Below are 21,235 nucleotides of genomic sequence, written 5' to 3'. Positions count from 1 at the left end.
AAATGCTGCGTCTTGTTATGTATGGTGGTGTTTTATATATGTTTTATCGCGTGAGCGGGATATTTGGACAAATGAATGAGCCCAGCATTTGAGACCGGGTTCCAGCAGCAGTGAATGCTACTCTTTAGTCACTGCAAGCCAGACCTTTAGAAACCAGTCACTGAAGTATACGGATAGACTGGAGCTGGAGTAGCTTACCCTATGAGTATAGGATAGGGACAACTTGACGCCATCTCTGAGTGCTGTGTATGTACGTGCTCCCGCTATGGTCATTATCGTGGGTCCATGACTGCGCTCGAACGCCCCGCCACCATTTTACTCATTTTCACTCTGGCTCGACATTGCCCGAACATCATCTTCAACCACGCAGAATATTCAGTATTCGACCTCTTTAGTTCCCCGCAAGCCATGGACTCCCGCTTGCCCACTCTCAAGTCCGCGTCGTCCCCTTGGGGCACCACGCCCACGCCCCCAGCACACCTCTTCCGCACCGTCAAGCGCCTCTCTGCCTTTGCAAACAAGAGCAACGCCGTCTTCCTCTGCCTCCCGCGCGAGCTGCCTCCCCCTTTCATCCCCGAGACCAGCAGAAGCTATGGACTCCCATCACCCGTCGCAAAGGTACATGCCGCATTCAAGAAACAACCCGAGGCGCGGATGCGTCAGCAGGTGTGGCTATTGGAGTATCCTCGAGCGTCGGACGCGATCTTCCATTCTATGAACTTCAACGGCGTGAGCGGGTTGACGCAGGAGTATGTCAAGGTGTTGCCGCAGCTTGTAGTTGTCAAGATGGGCGTGGCACCGGCGAAGATTAGGAAGGAAGGCGAGATCATCGAGATTCTGCATCGTGGGCGGGAATACAGCACTCTGCACATTGGCTCCAGCATCGTCAAGAGCCAGATCACGTCCGAGGCTAGCTCATCATGGTTATGTCTCCGACCCAACTTCGCTCCTACGTTGGCGCAATTCGGCGAAGCGAGCGTGGCTGCTGGACGAGGCGGTATTCCAAGCTGGTTCGTTGCACATACCTTCTTGGGTTTAGTCGACGCGGTCGACTTCCTGCATAAAGACGGGATCATGCACAATAGGCTTTACGCTTCCAACGTCATGCTCAACCTCTATCCGTCGTACATACATCACCGGTACCGCGGGTATCCAGACATCCAGCTCATCGACTTCTCCTGTGCTACGACGATGGCAGAGTCGGGTTCCGAGAAAGATACAAAAGGATTGCTCTGGGTCGTTGAGCAGGTGGTTACCAAGTGGAGTGATTCAGCGCCTTTCCTTGCTGTGAAGGCGGCTAGAGAAGACACTGATGACCCTACGGTGCTGGTGTTGAGGGATATACAAGAAGTCCTTGGAGATGACGCGCCATTCGGATTAAAGGATATCAAGCAGAATTTCGTCGTCCGTGTCGAAAAGCTGAGAAACACAGGGCCGGAGACGATTCCGAGGTATATGATGAAGCTTCTGCATGCTGACTTGGCAACAGAGGAAGAGCTGGAGTCTGCGTTCCGGAAACTAACGGTCTTGAAGTTTGAGACTCGGAGGGAAGAGTTCAGAAGGATAGTGAAAGATGTGCCTTTGATGATGGGCACTTGGGGGCACGCGGGGATGAAGGGAAAGAGGATCATGGTAATGAGGTTCACGACGAGAAAGGCGGACTTTTTGAGGACCATAGGAGAGGGCTATGTTGAGGACGAGACGAGTATGGACATGAATGACACTGAAATGAGCGGCGTAGAGATGGCAGATGACGAGACAAGGAGCGACTCAAGGAACATGCGTTATCCTTCGCTCTTTTGGGGTATATAAGGTGGGGGCATTGAGGGAGGACATATGGGAGGAAACACGAGAGAAGATGAGGTGCCACGAGAGGAGATGCCAGGGGTAGGCCAGAAAGCTTCATTTCCAGCTTTGGCGGGTATAGCTGTGCGACATCTCGCTCTTTACTTCTCTCCACAACAATCATAATCATCTATAACCACTCTTGCGGCACCGCTCTTTCTGACCACGTCCTCTCGCTCTCCCACGCCAGCCAGTCTGACCTCGTTGTCGGTAGTAGTCCCATCCCGTTCACCTTCCAGATTCCCAAAGCCAACATGAGCAGGTTGCACAGAATGTATACAATCTTGACGCCAAGTAGGCGGCTTGATGTCCCTGGCGTCTCGAAGGGAGCGAATGTGCGTTGCAGGCCGATGACGGCCATGACGGGCGTTTTGAAGAGTGTGAATACCATGAAGATGGAGAAGATCTGGAGCGTGTTGCCCGTCATGTACATTCCTAGTCGGGAGTCAGCTGTAGGTCTGGCTTCCTGGTATGAGATATGACGCACCAAAAGCGTTCATGGGCAGCTGCTTAGCGGGCGCAATGGCGACTTCCCAGGCCTTCTTCATCTTCAGCGTGTCCATGTCCTCGGCTGATGGCGCCTTCCGCGCTGTCTTGGACGACTGTGCCCGGTCCTTTCGCGTTAGGGACGCGGTGTAGCCTGGTGGATCGGCGAGAGACGCATTCTTGGGCTTCGAGGAGGGCGTCGAGTTGAGGTCGAGCACCCATTGCGGGGGCGGCGGGGGAAGTTTCGACATTTTGCAGGCACGCCTATCGATGGGCAGTAGTGCGTTCTGGTCTGGGAGAATGACGGCTGGTATGCTGTGATGCTGGCGATGCTATACACAGCAGTAGGTCGTGGTGTTGGGTCGAGTTATCGTCGACGTGCTGCTGCTCAGGCCCACTTTCCTTGGCGGATGCACGTTCCCTCTCCCGCGACCTCCGTTAGACTTCCCCAGAAGCTCCAATGCGCCATCACTGCACTCGAATACCCCATCCGTCGCCTTGTCCACCTCTCCGTCTTCCTTCGCTATGCGCGGCACCACATAGAGCCTGCCGACGAGCCACCCGCCAATTGAACCCCGCACAGGTTGCCCCTAAACGGCAGGGAGGGGCGCTAACAAGTTGGGAGGGGACGTTATCTTGGTGGTGCTACGCAGGCACATGCATCGAGCCACAGCTCAGCTGCCACACGAGACAGCTTGCCCAGCATGAGCCAGGGCGGCCAGGATGCGAAGCTCTTTGCGAGGGTACGTCTGCTTTACTTGTCCGTACCACACCCATGCCATATAGCCCTAGTACACCAAGACCACGCCCATGTTCTCCTACTCGCTACTGTATCTTGATCGCAGCTTGAATCGTCCGGCGCACGCGATTGTACAAACCCTCTTCTCTACTTGCTATGCCCGTCCGTTGTCATGATCATGTTCCTCCCCTACACCTTCGATAGCCCGCGCTTACAATACCTCCGCACTCCACAGGGCAAAGTCGCTGAGCTTCGCCTAGAACTCAACAGCGGCGGCAAGAAGGACAAGAACTTCTCTGCAAAGAAGACGGCGCTCAAGAAGATCGTCGCAAACATGACCATGAGCAACAACGACATGGTCGCCCTCTTCCCGGACATCGTGGGCTGCATGCACATACCGAGTCTGGAAATTAAGAAGATGTGGGTTGATGCGATACCATTTGGGCAGGGAGCAGGGCTGACGGCTGCAGGTGCTTCCTATATCTGGTCAACTATGCCAGGATAAAGCCCGACGTCGCACTCAAAGCGCTACCGATCATCCAGGAAGACATGCACGACAACAGCCCCCTAGTACGAGCGCTCGCATTACGGACCATGTCGTACGTTCACGTTCGAGAATTCGTCGAGGCCACCGTGCCTCATCTGAAAAATCTACTCAAAGACTCGGATCCATACGTTCGCAAAACCGCTGCCTTCTGCGTCGCGAAGCTCTACGACCATGATCGAAATTTAGTCGAAGGATCCGACCTCATTGATAGACTCAATGGCATGCTGAGGGATGAGAACCCAACAGTAGTCTCAAGCGCATTAGCGGGCTTGATGGACATCTGGGAACGAAGTGAGAATATCAAACTCACCATTGACTACGCGAGCGCTTCCAAAATCGTTTCAATCTTACCGGACTGCTCAGAATGGGGGCAGACATACATTCTCGAGGCCATGATGAACTATGTCCCACAAGACACGGCCGAAGCTGCACTACTTGCTGAGCGAATATCACCTCGTCTTTCGCACTCGAACTCCGCCGTCGTCCTCACCTGCATTCGCGTTATACTCTACCTAATGAACTACATCTCCGATCAAAAGGTAGTTACTTCTTTGTGTAATAAACTCTCGCCACCCCTCGTCACCCTACTCTCCAAAGGCCCGGAGATTCAATATCTGGCCCTACGCAACGCTCTTTTGATCCTCCAACGGCGGCCCGAGGTCCTACGAAACGATATCCGCGTTTTCTTCTGCAAATACAACGATCCCATATATGTGAAGGTCACGAAGCTTGAGCTCATCTTCATGCTGGCGACGGAGAGGAACATCAAGGAGGTGCTAACGGAGCTAGCTGAGTAAGTATCTTTAGATGATCACGTCCTTGTATATCTGGGAACTAACAAGCATCAGGTATGCCACCGAGATTGACGTCGACTTTGTACGCAAATCCGTACGTGCGATCGGCAAGCTGGCCATCAAAATTGCTCCAGCAGCGCAACTATGTATCAGCACTCTTCTCTCCCTCGTCAGTACCAAAGTATCGTACATCGTTCAGGAAGCCACCGTCGTCATCCGCAACATCTTTCGCAAATACCCCAATCAGTACGAATCTATCATCTCAACATTATGCGAGAACCTCGATTCGCTCGACGAGCCAGAAGCGAAGGCGGCCATGATCTGGGTTATTGGACAGTATGCCGATCGCATAGAAGACTCCGACGTACTTCTCGAAGACTTCCTGGATACCTTCCAAGACGAAACGCACGAAGTGCAACTAGCCCTCCTTACAGCAACGGTGAAGCTATTCATTCAACGGCCAACGCGAGGCTCAGCATTAGTCCCTAAAGTCCTAAAATGGGCCACAGAGGAAACCGACAACCCCGATCTACGCGATCGAGGCTACATGTACTGGCGTCTCCTCTCCTCGGCACCTGAAGAAGCAAAGAAGGTAGTCATGGGTGAGAAACCCGCCATCACCGCCGAGGAATCAGAGAAACTCGATCCCGGTACACTAGAGGAAATGTGTCTCAACGTAGGCACCCTAGCGACCGTGTACCTCAAGCCCGTCAACCAAGTTTTCCGCTCTGCACGGCCCCGCAAACTACAAGATTCCCCCGCCCTGCAACGCAAAGAACTTCCTACTGTAAAAGCAGCACAGCAAGCGCGTGACCGCACTGCAGCGGACCGCTCACGACTCGACACCACAGCCACGAATGGAAACGGCTCGCTATCGCCCCCGAATGGAAACGGCATGGCAGCCGCTGTTAGCGATGCAGACATGTACTTTGCCAGCGTGGGCCGCCAGAGTACGTTTGGCGGATCGCCTATTTCTGCGGACCAAGTGGGTGTTGGAGGCGGATGGGTCGTTAATCAGAATGAGCCACAGCACATGGTTATGAGTCCTGGTGGAAATGATGGGAATCAGGATTTGTTGCTGTAGAAGCTCAGTTTGTGTGATTTGTGTGAAGGGATGAGGCTCAAGGGGTGGGTGAGGTGAGATGTATGGCGGATGTAATGATATAGCTGTGAGTGAGGCCAATGATACATCGATATGTTTCAATTTGGTGTGTTGTATTAATGTTACTGGTGACCCTGGTTCATTACGACGGACTAATTTAAGACTATGGTGCGTGCAAAGAGCTTTAAGGAAGATAGTGGACTTCCAGATGGGTAGTGCGTCAAGTTTATATTATCGTAACTTGAATTCTTCGAGTCGATCTTGATGATGCGCAACATAATCGTCGCACATGAACTCCCCAGCACTCATATAAGGCTTAAAACTTTCTGTGAAGATGAAACAATCGCCACTCACGAGTGTCCAAGTTCCATTCTCATTGGATCGTAGAGCACATGGCGAATCAGCCCCCGAAAACACGCAGACCACGTCTCCTTCATGCACGCTTCTGCCTACGATTGCTAGCTCACCGTTATCCATTAGGATAACTCTACACAGCTGGAGGGAATTAAAAAAATGGTGTACAAGCTCGACATCGCTATAAGTTTTCTTTGCTAATTAGCATTGAATTCTTCTCCGATAGGAAGGGGAGCCAGCTTACGAACAACCTATGTGCCTCTCGAACTAGATACGCCTGGAGAACACCACCATCAAAAAGGGACATAGCTAGCAAGTTAGTTCAGTTCCGTCACATTGTGTATTTCCTGTATACGTACCATCTACAATCTCTTGCCCAAGTTGCTCGTACATGGTACAACTGTCCTCAATATCTTCCAGATCGGCTAGCACCCTAAGGCTATCAAAGCTGTTATACAACTTCTTCATTTGTACTTCAGCATCGTCCGAGTTGGCAAATGAGAACATTTCGCTTTTGTAAACTACCTCTGCGTATCGACAACCTTTGACAGGTAGCTCAAAGTGGGGATTATTCTCTCTATCTAAAACCCTGCGGATTTGATGTTCATTGAGAGGCTTCCGTGTCGGTAGGTATTGAATTGATCCCGGCTCACACGATTCATCGAAGAAAAAGACGGCGGAAAGCGGGAGGTTCTGGGACCAATCTGGAATCCACGAGGGCATGTCCATCTTCTCGTGTGGGTGGCGAACGGCAGTGAGGATCCGAAGCCCTATTACAGGCAAGAGAAACATTGCAACTTCAATGAAGATTTCCTCAACACTTTTGAGATAATTTATCAAGGAATCCATCTCGGTCTGCCCAGGGCCGATCAGCGACCTCAGAGCAAAGACTCTATCTCTTGGGTCCGTTGCTGAACACATTCTGCTTTCGAACACCAGATGCCATAAATTGAATTGTGGAGTTGAAAATCTTTGCGGGGGGCGGTATACCAGGTATAACGCGAGGGGCTGAAAGTTCTTTGTCAAACGGGTATCGAAGTGACCGAAGACACAGACATATACAGCATTTGAAGATGCGCCGGCTGAGCCGCACATAAACGTGACAGAATCGTTCATGCTTACTTCTTGGAGAACCCAGACTCGTTGAAACCATGATCTTTGGAACAAAATTTCTAGTTCTCGGATGGTGGTATCATTAGGCGGCGGCCCACCGTATCCGTCTTGTGCCAAGTCAACCTCTGCCAGTTCCTTGAACAATGTGTGGCTGCCTGCAGTCTCTTCACCAAGATACACCGTCACGCCAGATGCACTGCGAAAGATCTTGTCCATGATGCGAACTTGGCTCGCTCTTTCTGTGAGGTTTTTCTGATCAATACTGATAGCATCAACCCATAGCACCCGGTCATGATCTTTTTGGCGTAGATGTTGGAGAGCGTTGTGACAGTTCGTCCCTATACGCAACTCTATGCTACCATCGTTGAAGTGGATGGCTTTTTGATGAGTAGCATCGCCCCACGTATAAGACAATGCTTCGTATTTGAGGGATGCGTCGGATAATCGCACGTGTCGGATCGTGCATACAAGTGGATCCGAAATATGAGAGCTTGGATGCAACACAACGACCCGGATAGAGTCATGATGTTCTAGTATGTGATATTGGTATGGTAACATAGTGTAACATATACCCAAAAGAAAGTTTCGAGGTCTAGTGGACGTTATCGGGAAGCAGAGACTCTAGCAAGGTTTAGGCAGCAGCCTGCGCGGGGCAAGAACAGGGGACGGGATCGGCGTTTAATCCAGTGGGTACCCCTGAACATATGCAGGCCTCTTTACTATAATTAGCAGTTACGGCTCCTCAAACTTCGTCTAGCAAAACAGTATTAGGGCTGTGTTAGCTAAGTACTGTGGGATGCAAAGATAAGGGCTGTTGGTAATATAGATTTTATTTGAACATGTTTCATTGAAGACCCCTTAGAATACTTCGACCAAGAGGAACCCTTTACGCCTATTCGACGCTTCTGACCGTCTATACTTTGTCCAAGCACCGCGGCATCAGATGCTAGTTTCCGAACAATGTAGCTTCTGGTCGGGCATTTCTCCAAGCTCTCGACCTAGGAAAGTTCCGCGACCTTTTCTCGACTCTAATGGGTGTGGATTGTCGACAAGAACGTCGTTGGGGCGGACATCTTTTGCTCCAGAATTATCCACAAACTTGTAAGAGCTTTCGATGCTGCTACGTCCTAGGCATTTGTCGCCGTGCCTGAGTCGTACTGGTCCTGCTTGCAAGTTTCGAACGGTAGCCATTGACCCGGTAAGACGGAAAAACACCAATTTTCTGCAGCCATCCATTTCTTCGTTTGTTTTTTGTCGCCAATCCTCTTCCCAAAGTAATGCGTCCATTCATTTGGATAACCTCTTGGACGTCTATGCCATTATGCTGCAATGCTCGAGTTTGAAATGGAAAGCCCAGGGTTCATTAGCGGGATATATGGTCGTCGCCTTCTGGCGCGATTAGTTTTTGAAACAAAACATAGTGTGTCGGCTTCTAAGCAGCCGCAACTGGAATCAGCCATTCCAATATCACTGGAAACTATCATCGTCTTTCGTCTTTCGTCTTCGCTTCCTTTGTTTCTGGCTCCTCCACCTCTTCGGCCTCATCGTCCTCCTCTTCTTCCCAATCTTCGTCCTCGGCCAATGCAGGATCGATCTTCTCAGTCTTCTTGCCCGGCCAATGTAAAATCCCACTGTACCAATGAAACTGCAGTTCCTTGTCGATAAGTGTGTCTTGGTGGCTGACGAGGTTCTTCTGCATCACTTCAGTCAAGGCCTGCATCACAATTTGGCTGCCCCCTGGCTTGACGAACTCCTTGCCAATCGTGTAATGCCGGACGAAGTTGCCCTTGCAGTCGGTGATTCCATGCTCGCCTCGTTCTTCTGCAAGTTCCTTGAAACCTGGCCAGCCCATGGCGTCGTCGCATGGAATAGCAGTAACGAAGCCCTCAGTCTTGTTGAATTCTGGATCCCACCGGATGTATTCGGAGAAGGCGCGTTGCTCGTGGCTCCACTTGTCCTTCCACTGTCCGCATCCGGGATATCGCGTTTCGGTCGTACAATTGCCCCATGCAGACAGCATGTCAAAGGTGAGGTTGTTATTGTGGGAGATGACGAATCCTCCGTTCAGAACCGGAACACCGTAGCTATCTGTGCTCATAGATTTGCCGTCTCTGTACTGCTGGGTATCGTGGGGGAGTGCCATAGAAGTGTTCTCTGTCTAAACGTCAAGGTGCAGAGTTAGCGTATGTTTGCGAACACTTCGTACATGGACGTTACGTACAATATTCCATCGGTTGAACAGCCATTCAAGAGGAACCTCGAGGTGTGAGACAACTGCATCGGCGTCCATAGCAACGACAAAGTCGTAGTCTGGCAGAAGCTCTTTGAATATATGCGGTCGGATCCATGTGGCGTAGTGATCGGGCATGCTTAGCGCCTGATAGTACTTGTAATCGTATCCGTGAATCATGGCGTATAAATAATGATTGGAAATGGCGTTCGACACGTAGCCTGCGCCGTCCATCTGGAGGTCATCCCAGTTTATCTTCTTATCCGGATTCAAGATTTGGTTGTCGCCCGTCGGTACACGTGTATCGATGTCGACAATGAGCAGTCTCTTACCAAAAGGCTTCTTCCATGTCGCCTTGTCGAAAGGTGCCCCAGGGAAAATGTTCCCCTTCTCATCGTGGTATTCAGGCTGTGTTGGACTAAGCCTTATCGAGCGAAAGAGCGATCTAATCGTACGGCGCAAAGTAGGTTTCGAAGACCTGAATCATGGTTAAAGAGGGGTAAAGTGGTTTGCTGCATGGCAATGTCGTACCTATGCGGTACCTTTGCATGCTGGGGCACCTTTGGATGTTTCTTGTGAGATAGCGGCTTATTATAGGGCTGGGCGGAATAAAGAAATGTGAAGACAAAGATTAACACGACGACAGCGATAACGCAGTACCGTCGAGGAGGCGCAATCATCGTGACGAAAGGAATGTGTGGAAGAAAACTAGAGGACTGTTCAAAACCGAAGGGTCGGGAGGGACAGCGGAATTAAGTTGTCCGGTAGCCTCGAGACATATAGTCGGTACATCCATGGAGCGCCTAAGGGAACCCCTGAGTTTGGGAGGGGTTGCTCTATCCGTACGTTTTTCGCGCTAATCCATGCAATTTTACCTGAGCTTCGTCACATCGTGGCTCCTCCAGATCGGTTAAATCGAGAACATGACCAGCTGCACCACTCGTCGCAGCCAGGCCCTGCTAGACGCTGCAACGTCTGGCGGGTTAGTGTCTTGGCCATGGCCCGTGAGGATCCACATCAGAGGCTTACCCACTAGACGGTCTACTCTACGGCTTGGTGCACACAGTCAGCCTAGGCCGGTGAGAGACGACCGTTGTACAGCCCACCTTGACTTATTTGCGAGCCGTAGAGTGAAGGATGCTGCAATAATGATCGGTATCTAAATATAGATAAGCTCATGAGTGACACTCTTCTTCGGATTTGAGCACCGGCACCGGCGGCTCATACTGTCTGAGCGTCTTCCATTCTGCGGTTTCGACTTTGGAGCGCTGACGCGGACAGGAACGCGTCAGAAGATACAGCCAGAAGCGCTAATAATTGTACAAACCCACAGTATAAAAAATTCGACAGCCTTGTTCGGATATATCAGTAGACCTAAACGGGCTTTACCATTCCCGTGTATCGAAAGGTGGCTCAGCGGCTTATGGTAGTGTGATAGATCCCCTGCGACATGCATCGCGAAGACCAATGCTCAAGTAGATCATTTCCCCTGCCTCCGGCACTGCCGACGCCATATAAGAATGCCGGATTGCTAATCACAAGGGCTCGCGAAAATCTGCTAGTCTGGTCCACCTTGCAGTAGTTGAGCGGCGCCACGACCGCACTTTATCTGCGGCCTACTGATGGAGTCTACGTTGACAGTCGCTCGAGTCCTGCTCCTACTATCTCCGACGATGATCAAGGTGGACTTTTCATGGGTGAAAAGAAGTGGGCTGATCGGCTGGGGTGGTGGTTAGGCGCGCATAAAGCTGGATCTTCGCCTAACCACGAAAGCGCTTGGCATTGGCCCCCAAATGTCTTCTTCTGGCGGTAAACCGCGAAATCTGTACTCCGGTCCGGGATTTACGCGCTAACCAGAAGGCTTGAAGGAAGCTTGGCAACACCGTTTATATGTCTTCGTTTGGCCTAAAATGCGAGGAAGGATTTGTTTTATACTCCGGTCCTGGCCTGCGACCTATAACACAGCTTTTACTGATGGAGGTGCGTAACCCTACGATCCTATTGGCACTGTCATCAAAAAAGTGTTTTACTCAAAGATGAGCGCATATTCAGCTATGAATCGGAGATGCGCGATTGCATTGAGCGGGCACTGGAGTATATCTCTATGTAGAGTATTGGCACGTTCAGTCGTAGCCCGGGCTGTCTAGATCAGATCCAGGGCGATAACCACAGATGATTCAGGGCGTTCGCCTCGGATGATGCAAGGCAGCCCCAGCCAATGCGAGATGACTCGTAGTCGCGATATCTCTCGCGAATGCCAAGCTTTGTGGCTTTGGCTAAGAAACGGGCTCGATTCTAGAAGCCGCTCGGCTAAATCTTCGAAGCAAGCCTATTGCAAGTTGGCCAATCGAGTCGACGTTGGACGAAGCGATGGTAGTAGCGTCAGGTTACGCCCGACAATATGTAAATGAAAGAACCGATTCAACAACTGAAGCAGTAACTCTCAATCATGAAACACAGGTTTGTGTACAGCTCTCCAATGCTGCTGCTGATCTGTAGAAGCCAAGGACTCTAGATGGCATGCCGTGGATTTCGAACAACGTCGTAACTTCGTGGAGGGATAGGGTAAAGAAAGATGTTGCAATGCAGCAGGCTGCGATGCAGAAACGGCTAATGGACCGAAAGGCTGGCGATCTAGATCATAGAACCGCAGGAAGGTACAACATCCTAGACCAGGGCTGTGCTATGAATTTCTTGTGAGATGAGGCGGGAAAGATAAGCCGCCAATAGGGATAGTAGGAGGTGCACTGTGTAGCGATAAGACGGTATGCGTGCAATGCTGGCTGACTCGCTTGGAAGTTTGATGGGAGGCCTGCTGTTACCCCCGTTTGTTCGTGCCGCGAAAAGAAACCTTTGTTTGCGGCGATGTGTGACAAATTGACTTCTCATGTGTACAAGTGATCAGATCGACAAGGAAAAGGGGGGCCGAGAAGCGCCTCACCTTGGGACTGCCTGAGTCTGCCTCTCAAGGCGTACCTCGAAAACGAAGATGTGTATAATTACGTTGCGGCCGCGAGCGCAAGCGCATTGCTCTGAGTTGACGGCCAACCCGACACGTCTTATTAAGAGCACGAACCGCAGAGACTCGCCAGTAGATTTCACGTGTAGCAAGGTTAACCCCTTATCGAATTAGAATCGAAAGCGGTGCGACAGAAGATAGTCCGGTGTATCCTTGAAGCTCCTCAGAGCTGTTCTTCTCTAAGAGAATGAATTGACAGACATATAGGCAAAAGTTGGAACCAACTTCATGGGGCAGAGTCAAGACAGATTGAAGCATGGCTCCCTAAACCAGGAATGTCTTTGGCGCACCAATGTCTAGGAAGGCTGAGTCTTCATATTCCTTCCTGTAGTAAGCCTCGACTTGTGTCCATGGGTGTTCTATCATGCTAATTCCGTTCCAAACCCGACTTGGTCATCATTTCCCCGCTCGTGCCCTGGATTCAGATCAACAGTGACTACGCGTACACCACCAGTCTTTGTATACACTGGCGGAAGATAGAGTGGCACACCTTATCAGAGGCCTCTTTTCGAAGACATTGTGACCGAAGCCAATAAGTTGTTGGAGCGTTTGTTGAAATCCACGCCGCCCAACGGCTTCTAGAAATTGAGCTTTTAGGGCTATGTCGCCAGGACCGCAAAAACATGGCAAGACAGAGGAACGCAACATTAGCATGAGCTCATGCGGCCTAAGGATTGTCGTCTCATATCTCGCAGAGTATAGAGATGAAGTATTGATCGTTGTTGCGCTAACCGTGGTAGATTCGACGTCGATGGCCGCTATCATGGGCAATAGTCTCCGGCAACGAGGCACTGTCTTCGTGGGTTGCAGCGGAGAAAGCCAAAATTGACATCAATTAGGTAGGAGAACATAGTCTAAGAAGGTCGTCGCTGTCGTGGGCCGCCGTTGAAAGGCAATACTGACGCCGTTGGGGCTTGCAGGGTTGAACGTCAGGCATCGACGATTCGCGCTTCGCTTAGGCTGACCCTGTTTTGCGGTTGCCCCAGCGAGGGTGAACCAGCGCCGTCATAGCGCGTCCCTTTCTTCTCCCACCAAGACAGCGACGAGAGACATCTACAAAGAGCACACAAGACACGCGCCGTGACGCGGCCAGACACTGCAGATATGCAGAGCCAGCAGCAACCGCCCGCGCCCGCTGCAGGCGCAGGCACCGGCACGCCCCGATCAGCGCGACAAACAAACACCGACGCGAACTTCCTTTCACACCCGCTGAAGCGTCTCTCGCTTCATACGCCTACAAGACCGCACTCGCCGAGCCTCAATTCGCCTAGACGCCCCGCAGAGCCCGGCCAAACTCCCTCGTCACCCAACCTGCCTCCACTGTCCATCCGCCGCAGCTCCAGTGTGGTCAGTCTGAATCGCTCGCAGTCGCCAGCCCTGGCGAGAAAATCGTCAAGCTCTTCTCTTCGAGGCGACGCGCCTGGCTCTCCTCGAGGTGCTCCTTCCCGACGATCTTCCTTCAATCCGAACATGCCCTCGCCTATCGGGGCGAGGAGCCCGTTGCAGCCGCCTCCAGAAGAGAAGCTGCCATTGCGCGCGTGCGATGTAGCTGAGGAACACTTCAAGAAAGAGCTGTTGCGGCATGAAGGCGTAGCCGGGGCTGTCAATGCAGGCACTGTTGTCATTGTCCACGATCAATGCTACGGCCACCGCTATTCCCGACCAAAGACGCCGAAGAGCACCCTGAGTCTTATCATGGAGCGACCAGAGAGGATATTAGCCAGTGTACTGGGTATATCAGCGGCCTATGTGCGACTAGGAGAGCGCCATGCCGATGGAAATCATCCCCCACACCCAGATCACAACCCACCAGAGCGCATACCTTTTAAGATCCGCAAGACTTCGCGACTGGTCGACATTACCTCGCCAGTCGTGACAAATGTACATGGAACAGCGTGGATGAATGAGCTCAAGTCGTTGTGTGACAATGCGGAGCGCAAGCTAGCGTCAACAGGGAAAGAGCTGGCTAGGGATGCACCAGGACAGGCATCGAAAAAAGAACTTCATGCAGGTGACCTGTATCTATGTTCCGAGTCTATGAACGCCTTTCAGGGTGCTCTTGGGGGTGTTTTGGATGCTGTAGATGCCGTGTTCCAAGGTACCAGCATGGGAAACGGTCCCTCTCGAGCCTTTGTTTGCGTTCGCCCACCCGGCCATCACTGCTCCGCCGATTTCCCATCCGGATTTTGCTGGCTGAATAACGTTCATGTCGGCATCGAGCACGCTATGATGAACTATGGACTAACCCACGCGGCCATCATCGACTTCGATTTGCATCACGGAGACGGCTCGCAGGCTATTACATGGGCACGCAACAAGAAAGTCCAGAACATGTCGAAGAACACGCCTAACTGGAAGAAGACATCAATTGGGTACTTTAGTTTGCACGATATCAACTCTTATCCGTGCGAGGATGGCGACGACGACAAGGTTCAGGCGGCCAGTCTTTGCATCGACAACGCACATGGACAGTCCATTTGGAATGTACACTTGCAGTCCTGGAAGACCCCAGAGCAGTTTTGGGCACTCTATGAATACAAGTACACGGTGCTCCTCGAGAAGACGCGTCAGTACCTTAGGTTCCACACAAACAGGCTTCGGACCACACCCAATCACCCAAGCCCGAAAGCGGCCATCTTCTTGTCTGCCGGCTTCGATGCCAGCGAATGGGAGACTGCAGGTATGCAGCGCCATTCTGTCAACGTGCCCACCGAATTTTACGCTCGATTCACTCGGGACGTTGTTCGTCTGGCGGGAGAAGAAGGCACCTCTGTGGATGGTCGCGTCATTTCTGTTCTGGAAGGTGGCTACAGTAATCGGGCCCTATCTAGTGGAGTTTTTAGCCATCTGAGTGGTCTTTGTGATGGGCAGGTGTGGACGGATCCAAAGCCATCCAAGGGTCTGGCGTTCGACATGCGTCAGCGACTCGGTAGGTTGAGTATGCACGACGAAGACACGCCCATGCAGTCAGTCGAAGAGGAACCCACACTCACTACCTACGACCCTCTATGGTGGCATGCAACGCAGCTCTCTGAACTGGAGAATCTCGTGGCTCCTCCGCTAGCGGTTGCGCCGAAGAAGCCGCGTACTGGTCCCGTCTCGCACTTTTCTTCTCCGACGCAATCTTTCGCGGCCAAGGTAGTCGATCCCTCCAAGCTCAGCCGCAGCCTCTCTGGAAAATATCCTTCCAGTCCTTCTCGAGCGCCAACGCCTCCTCCACCTGACGTCGATTGGGCTACTGCCGCCCATGCTCTGAGTAAGCTATTAATTCCGTCGGATCGACAGACTCATAGCCACAAACCGGAAGACCTAGCTGAACCCAAGGTCAAGAAGGAGAAACCAGCTGTTCCAGCCGTGTCATCCACACACGTCGAATCGTCAGGTCGACAGCTGCGTGGTCGCAAGGCCGCCCCGTCGTATGCCGAGCCGGGCTCCGACGATGAGAAGGCGTCTCTACGTGCGGACTCGACGGCCAGCAGGCGAAAAACGATCGCCGACTTTCCTTTAGCCTCGGTAGAAGCTCCAGTACAGGCCCGTTCTGTCTCGCGCCGGATGAGCATCGCATCCAGCGTGTCATCGATTGGTGACAGGAGTGTTAGCCGTGCACCAAGCGTCGCGGCGAGCAGACGGAGTGTAGCGCCCACGACAGCTCCTACTACTGGCATCCCGGCAAAGAAAGCCAGAGGGACTACAGCGACTACAAGCTCTCGCGCAACTCAACGCCCGCCGGTACCACGGATACCTTCGAATTATGCGAGCAAGACGGCTGTAGCAAAGGGCAAGGAGAACGACGGCGTCGATGCACTTACTTCCGGTTTGAAGCGTATTACGTTGAAGATGCCTTCGAGGGAGGAATATGAAGCTCGCGAGAGAGAGAAAGAGGAGAAACAAAAGGCTGCAGAGGCCACAAAGAAGGCTACAGCGAAGACGACTACGAAGAAGGCGCCCGCAGTCCGTACAACGACGACCAAAGCAGCTGCCAAACCTGCCACAGCTAAGAGAGGACCCGGTCGTCCACCGAAGACATCCAAACCTGCATCACCAGTCGAAACGAAAGCGCCTACTCCTGTGCCTGAGGTGCCCCAGTTACAGAGTGCAGCGACGGCACCTCTGGAGCAGCCTCAGCCCGTACAGCCTGAGTCGACTTCACACTTGGTACAAGCTGCTCTACCGCAGCTTGCTCAGAAGGTTCAAGCGGTTGCAGAGGCTCCCACAGTGGACCGTCGCACTTCTGGCGGGATCATGGAGCCGCCGACCGAACTTGAAGAGATGACGATGACGCCCGAGCAGCTTCGTGAGCAGCTGCCCATGCCATCGTTCGTTACTGTGACTGAGCCATTGCCCGTCATTTCCCCGCCTCCTCGCCCCGACACGCCTCCGCCGCCGCCGCCATCGAGCATGCCAGAGTTTGTCAACTACACAAGGCAGTCCTTTGGCGAATCTCACGGGGCGCCTGTTCAGACGGGTACGCCAGAGTCGCAAGCTTGGGCCGCTCCGAATTGGCGGGTCCCTCCCAAGACCGACACTACTCCTTCGTCGTCGACGACGGGATCTCGACCCATGTCGCCTGCGAGCAAGAAGGCAGACTTGCCAGTGTTTTCGGCGAATGGTGTGATTCCATTTGCATCGAGTGTGAATGCTGCTGCTGCTATGAACCCTAGTGCTATGGCGGGGTTCGTGCCTGGACAACAAGGTGCTGCAGCGGGTGTCAAGAAGGAAGAGAGCTCCAAGGACATGTGGGAGGTTCCTGACACGCCAGCTCGATGAGGGCCTCTGCGACGTGTCTTGGTAGTACCTTTCCTTGGAGCCCAGAGCGTAGACTGATGGGAGTTTTGGTTTCATACTGAAACACAAGGATGGCGTCTTTTTCATGATTATTGCCGTCTTTGGGCAAAGGGGGCTAGACTCGACGATACCCTGTCCCGGTTTTATTGGAGGGCTTCCTTTTCTGGCGTTGGATTGACTTTGGGCCCATTGTAAGCACACAGCTTGTTAGGCTGGTGTAGAGATACCCGGGGTGTTGAGCTTTGATACCATATTGATATTAATGCTTGGATACATTTGTTCTCACGCTGCCTTTTTTTTATACATGACGACGATAGCTATTCATCCTTTCCAATTCCAAGTCTTCTTTTTCGCCACGCAATTGATTCCCAAGCGCCCGTCATTCCCACCACCATGGCTTGCCCTCACAGTCCCCGCATCTGTGCCGCAGCTTCGTGCAGCACTGCAGTCACAAGGTGCAGGGGCGACGGGGGGCGGGAGCCAATGGCTAGCGGCCAAGGCCATCACAGGGCAATGTTTTAGTGCGGGGCAGCTACAGGACATTGGAGCTTGGACCCTCTTCTATGCAAAGGCGATGACGTGCGTGCGTGCCTTGGACGGCCTGGGGGGAGAGACGGGCGGGCCTTGATTGCTGCGAAACGCCCGACAGCGGGCTACTACGAGAAGGAATGGCGTGACTTGCCGCGGCTGCCTGCTATATATGTATATATATATATATATATATATATATATAATATAAGCACTGAACCCGCCTACCTACCTGCCTTCCAAGTTGGCTGTGCGTGCTGCTGACGGCTTCTTTGTTGGTCAACACCTATCTCCTCAGCCCGTTTCCATCACCCCCTCCCCCATCATCACCATCACCACCACCACCACCCTCTCCAACTTCCTCCCCCAACACCACTGCAACCCCAGCAAGCATGTCTGAGCCCGCAACCACCAGCGGCGGCCACCGCCTCAACCCCTTCGCCCGCCGCGACGACTTCTCCTCGCAGTCGATCCTGTTCTACAAGATCAGCACCGCAGTCAGCTACCTGCTCCTGCTCGTCACAGCCTTCTACTACTCGTTCAACAAGCCGCACGAGGGCCACCACCCGCACGGCCGCTTCTGGCAGCACAACTACTCGACGCCCTTTGCCCAGAGCAAGGTGATTACCAGCATCTACTGGATCGTGCTGTTCATCCTGCAGCTGGGCTACTCGTGGTCGCTGTATGCGTCCAACACCGTCTACGTCACGGCCGCAGCCAACATTGGCAGCCACTTCGTCGCCAACAACCTGCTGCTCTTTGGCTTCATCCACCTGTGGGTCCGCAGCCACTTCTGGCTGGCCTTGCTGCTGATTGTCGTCAACTTCTTCAACCTGAGCGCTGCCTACTTCCGCCACAGCACCACGCCGCGTCTCATCCATATCGCGACTGTCAGTGGCCCGCTGGCCTGGAACTTTGCTGCCCTGTACTGGGTCGGTGCCGTCGCTGTGCACTCGAATCACCTGGCTGCACGCATCGTGGCCAATGTCTTCATCTGGGGCTGGTTGGGATATGGAACTTTCTTCCTGGCCGCGTACAAGGACTACACGATTGGCTTTGCGCTGAGCGTGCTGTCATTCTGTAAGTCTTCTTTCCCCCCTCGACATTCAATCACTAACCACCTCCAGCGACCGGTGTTGGCCAGTTTCTCACAAAGCCCCACCTCTTCCAACTCCAGTGGGTCTTCGCCTTTACCGTCGGCGCTCTGCTCTTCGTGCTCTCCGTCGCTGTGGGCGTTCCCGGCTTGTTGGGCCGCGACCCCTTCCCGCGTGGCCAGATTGTCAGCGAGGACCGCGAGAGGGCGCCCTTGTTGGCTGACGAGTAGGCTGGAGTAACATGTCCACGAAATTCAAAGTGCGACTATGTGTGGGAACGAGACGATGGAACGTTTGAGCAGAAGAAGAGTAGAACACTTCGGTTCTTGATAGTATTGCATATGCCTACGCAAAAGAAAAGTTCGGCTGAAATCTGGACATGGGGATTGGCGACGCTGACCGCGGCTTGACGATGAGTACGGGCATGACATTCGTAAATCTTCCTTCCTAAATCTCCCTTCCTTCGTTTGCATTGGAGTTCAAGGCAGTTGGGGGCATGGGCGATTTTGATAAATTCGTTCTGCAATTCGTTACTTTCCTTGACGTTCACGCATGTGTATGACATTGCTAAGATACCCTACGTATTAAGTAGCTTGCCTGTCAATGCTTTGATGCTTTCTACCCTCTAGTATATCGGCTACTATCTCAACTACGTTTTGATTCACTTCTCGCTCATCAGATCTACCCCCACGCCCTGCAGCGCCGTAACAGCCCACTTGGGATACCTCTCCTTCTCCCACTTGTACAGCTTGCCAAAGAAGTCTTTCACAAACTGCGGGTATCGGTCTTCCAGGATCGCTTCTCGTGCCAGCCTCATCAGGTTGAGCTGGTAGTGCACATTGTGCATGGTGAGTAGATGCGCCCCGGCGGTTTCCTTGGCCGTGACGTGGTAAATGTACGCGCGGGTTAGGCCCAGGCCGCCGTCGGATATCGGCCGGCAGCAGGTGCATTGGCAGCCTTGTTCGATGGGGGAGAAGTCTTCCGAGTAGACTGCGTTGCGGAGGTTGAGCACGCCGCTGGACGTGATTGCGTTGCCGAAGCGCTGAGAAGTACATGTTTAGTGGAGGTTAGATTTTGTGGTTTTAAGGGGATCGCTTACGGCGGTTCTGGTCGGCCATACGCAGTCGAACATGTCTGCGCCGAGGGCGACGGAGACGACTAGGTCTTCGGGGTATCCCTATCTGATTCAGTATCATGCAAGCTTCCAAGGGAAGCGTCTTGTAGCCTACCACACCCATGACGTATCTGGGCTTCTTCTCCGGCAGCAGCCCAGTACACAGATTCACGACGCGACAATACGAGTCCTTTTCTTCGCCGCCCGACAAGCCGCCAATCGCAATTCCAGGCGTGTCTCTCGCCACCATCTCAGCGGTACATTCCCTCCGCATCTCCAGATCCAGGCCGCCCTGTATAATGCAGAACAGGTTCTGCCTCTCTGGGTACTTGTGCGCTTGTATGCAGCGGTCGAGCCAGCGCACCGAGCGCTCCATGGCCTCCTTCATGCGCGCGTGGTCGGGCGACGTCGTGGCAATCACGTCGTCGAGCTGCATTATGATGTCGGAGCCAATCGAGTTCTGCAGGGAGATGGAGTGCTCGGGCGTGAGCAGCATGGGCGACCCGTCGTGCGGACTGAGGAAGCGCACGCCTTCTTCTGTCACTTTGGCGAGTTGTAGTAGCGAGACCATTTGGAAGCTGGGCGGGCGCGTCAGCTCGTTCGTCGAGAAATTGGGATGCGAGGCAGAACCCACCCTCCACTATCTGCGGAGTGTCAGTTAGCTCCTATTTGGGCTTTTTTTCCTTTTTCCATTCAGGATGGACTGTCGTAGGCACCTGTGAGTATATTGTGCGGCCATGCCTGCAGCTTGTGTGCGCCCCCTATCGCATCGAGCGTGGCTTGTCCTGGCTTAAGACCACTTCGCGCACAGTCAGCGATGACATGCGCCCTTTGTCGGGAGAAGAGTGTCGTACAGATGGTACGTGTTGTTTAGACATAGCCGGCAGCCCTGATCTTCCAGCTGGTCTGGCGTGAGACCTTTTAGCGAAGCCTGCGTCGCGACGGGCATGAAGATGGGGAGGGGCACGGGGCCGTGGGGTAGATGGAGCGTCGCGGCGCGCGCTTTTGTGACCTGGTGCGTTGCTGTTAGAGAGTGTAGATTTAGGGGAGATTGAGATTGTACCGAGCATTTCCCTAGCAGCTCGAATGTGAGCGCCGAGGGCATGGGGACTGGCGCCATGGTGTGTTGCGGGGAGAAAAGGTCGCTTGCTTGATATGAATGACATCTCGAAAAGTTGAGCAGGGATCCGAGATAAGGTTTAGTTCATTCGCTTAGCGCTATGCTTATTAGCTTTCCCGCATCTTAACTCCATCCATCCACTCCTTCGACTCCTGCTTGGTATCTAAAGAAGAACAGCTGAAGTAATAACTTGACTTCGAGCTATATTTCGCACTCTGCTCACGAAGCAGGGCATGTAAGAGTAGTGGGGTCCGGTTTCTAACCAACCGCATATACTCTGTGCGACCCGTATAGTACAGCGTTGTGTACCACTGTTGTGTACCTATATTTCTTTGTTTGAAAGTAAAGTCAACGCTAGAGCGGAT

At 52.8% G+C, this 21,235-nt stretch overlaps 8 protein-coding genes across 8 annotated transcripts; 4 read left to right on the top strand and 4 right to left on the bottom strand.

Annotated features, from left to right (window-relative positions):
* Positions 1-71: 71 nt before the first annotated feature.
* K460DRAFT_368144 (uncharacterized protein) lies at positions 72-2,028 on the top strand. The gene is made up of 2 exons (XM_040933719.1): positions 72-144; positions 199-2,028. Exon 2 carries the CDS (start codon positions 286-288, stop codon positions 1,810-1,812), a length of 1,527 nt encoding a protein of 508 aa, XP_040785800.1. The 5' UTR covers positions 72-144; positions 199-285; the 3' UTR covers positions 1,813-2,028.
* K460DRAFT_368142 (uncharacterized protein) lies at positions 1,715-3,016 on the bottom strand. The gene is made up of 2 exons (XM_040933718.1): positions 2,333-3,016; positions 1,715-2,280 (listed from the first exon to the last, which is right to left on the bottom strand). Exons 1-2 carry the CDS (start codon positions 2,580-2,582, stop codon positions 1,976-1,978), a joined length of 555 nt encoding a protein of 184 aa, XP_040785799.1. The 5' UTR covers positions 2,583-3,016; the 3' UTR covers positions 1,715-1,975.
* K460DRAFT_368141 (AP-2 complex subunit beta) lies at positions 2,800-5,781 on the top strand. The gene is made up of 4 exons (XM_040933717.1): positions 2,800-3,074; positions 3,306-3,490; positions 3,541-4,410; positions 4,466-5,781. Exons 1-4 carry the CDS (start codon positions 3,036-3,038, stop codon positions 5,493-5,495), a joined length of 2,124 nt encoding a protein of 707 aa, XP_040785798.1. The 5' UTR covers positions 2,800-3,035; the 3' UTR covers positions 5,496-5,781.
* On the bottom strand, positions 5,402-7,546 carry K460DRAFT_396592 (uncharacterized protein). The gene is made up of 3 exons (XM_040936109.1): positions 6,227-7,546; positions 6,112-6,176; positions 5,402-6,059 (listed from the first exon to the last, which is right to left on the bottom strand). Exons 1-3 carry the CDS (start codon positions 7,536-7,538, stop codon positions 5,745-5,747), a joined length of 1,692 nt encoding a protein of 563 aa, XP_040785797.1. The 5' UTR covers positions 7,539-7,546; the 3' UTR covers positions 5,402-5,744.
* Positions 7,547-8,460: 914 nt separating this feature from the next.
* K460DRAFT_407596 (uncharacterized protein) lies at positions 8,461-9,890 on the bottom strand (the record flags this gene model as incomplete). Its single annotated transcript, XM_040937089.1, has 3 exons — positions 8,461-9,138; positions 9,202-9,688; positions 9,742-9,890. 3 exons carry the CDS (start codon positions 9,888-9,890, stop codon positions 8,461-8,463), a joined length of 1,314 nt encoding a protein of 437 aa, XP_040785796.1.
* Positions 9,891-13,238: 3,348 nt separating this feature from the next.
* Positions 13,239-17,369, top strand: K460DRAFT_368137 (Arginase/deacetylase). The gene has a single exon (XM_040933716.1). It carries the CDS (start codon positions 13,334-13,336, stop codon positions 16,994-16,996), a length of 3,663 nt encoding a protein of 1,220 aa, XP_040785795.1. The 5' UTR covers positions 13,239-13,333; the 3' UTR covers positions 16,997-17,369.
* A 565-nt stretch (positions 17,370-17,934) lies between these two features.
* K460DRAFT_407594 (DUF1774-domain-containing protein) lies at positions 17,935-18,866 on the top strand (the record flags this gene model as incomplete). The annotated part of the gene is made up of 2 exons (XM_040937088.1): positions 17,935-18,622; positions 18,670-18,866. 2 exons carry the CDS (start codon positions 17,935-17,937, stop codon positions 18,864-18,866), a joined length of 885 nt encoding a protein of 294 aa, XP_040785794.1.
* Positions 18,867-19,297: 431 nt separating this feature from the next.
* K460DRAFT_288560 (queuine tRNA-ribosyltransferase) lies at positions 19,298-20,870 on the bottom strand (the record flags this gene model as incomplete). Its single annotated transcript, XM_040929055.1, has 7 exons — positions 19,298-19,678; positions 19,736-19,813; positions 19,866-20,328; positions 20,385-20,394; positions 20,467-20,549; positions 20,605-20,762; positions 20,814-20,870. 7 exons carry the CDS (start codon positions 20,868-20,870, stop codon positions 19,298-19,300), a joined length of 1,230 nt encoding a protein of 409 aa, XP_040785793.1.
* Between the last annotated feature and the right edge of the window lie 365 nt (positions 20,871-21,235).

This window comes from Cucurbitaria berberidis (assembly GCF_010015615.1).
Source record: "Cucurbitaria berberidis CBS 394.84 unplaced genomic scaffold K460scaffold_4, whole genome shotgun sequence".
NCBI classification, from domain to species: domain Eukaryota; kingdom Fungi; phylum Ascomycota; class Dothideomycetes; order Pleosporales; family Cucurbitariaceae; genus Cucurbitaria; species Cucurbitaria berberidis.
The sequence above is the reverse complement of the archived record's forward strand: the minus strand, read 5'-3'. Positions and strand labels throughout refer to the sequence as shown.

Excerpts from the sequence above, each read along its gene's own strand:
- K460DRAFT_368144 (XM_040933719.1), top strand. The coding sequence starts at position 286 with ATGACTGCGCTCGAACGCCCCGCCACCATTTTACTCATTTTCACTCTG.
- K460DRAFT_368142 (XM_040933718.1), bottom strand. The coding sequence starts at position 2,582 with ATGTCGAAACTTCCCCCGCCGCCCCCGCAATGGGTGCTCGACCTCAAC. Across the intron at positions 2,281-2,332 it reads GCTGCCCATGAACGCTTTTG|GAATGTACATGACGGGCAAC; the intron begins GTGCGTCATATC and ends ACTCCCGACTAG.
- K460DRAFT_368141 (XM_040933717.1), top strand. The coding sequence starts at position 3,036 with ATGAGCCAGGGCGGCCAGGATGCGAAGCTCTTTGCGAGG. Across the intron at positions 3,075-3,305 it reads ATGCGAAGCTCTTTGCGAGG|GGCAAAGTCGCTGAGCTTCG; the intron begins GTACGTCTGCTT and ends CGCACTCCACAG. Across the intron at positions 4,411-4,465 it reads GTGCTAACGGAGCTAGCTGA|GTATGCCACCGAGATTGACG; the intron begins GTAAGTATCTTT and ends AACAAGCATCAG.
- K460DRAFT_396592 (XM_040936109.1), bottom strand. The coding sequence starts at position 7,538 with ATGTTACCATACCAATATCACATACTAGAACATCATGACTCTATCCGG. Across the intron at positions 6,177-6,226 it reads TGGGCAAGAGATTGTAGATG|CTATGTCCCTTTTTGATGGT; the intron begins GTACGTATACAG and ends CTAACTTGCTAG. Across the intron at positions 6,060-6,111 it reads GAGAGGCACATAGGTTGTTC|AAAACTTATAGCGATGTCGA; the intron begins GTAAGCTGGCTC and ends TAATTAGCAAAG.
- K460DRAFT_368137 (XM_040933716.1), top strand. The coding sequence starts at position 13,334 with ATGCAGAGCCAGCAGCAACCGCCCGCGCCCGCTGCAGGCGCAGGCACC.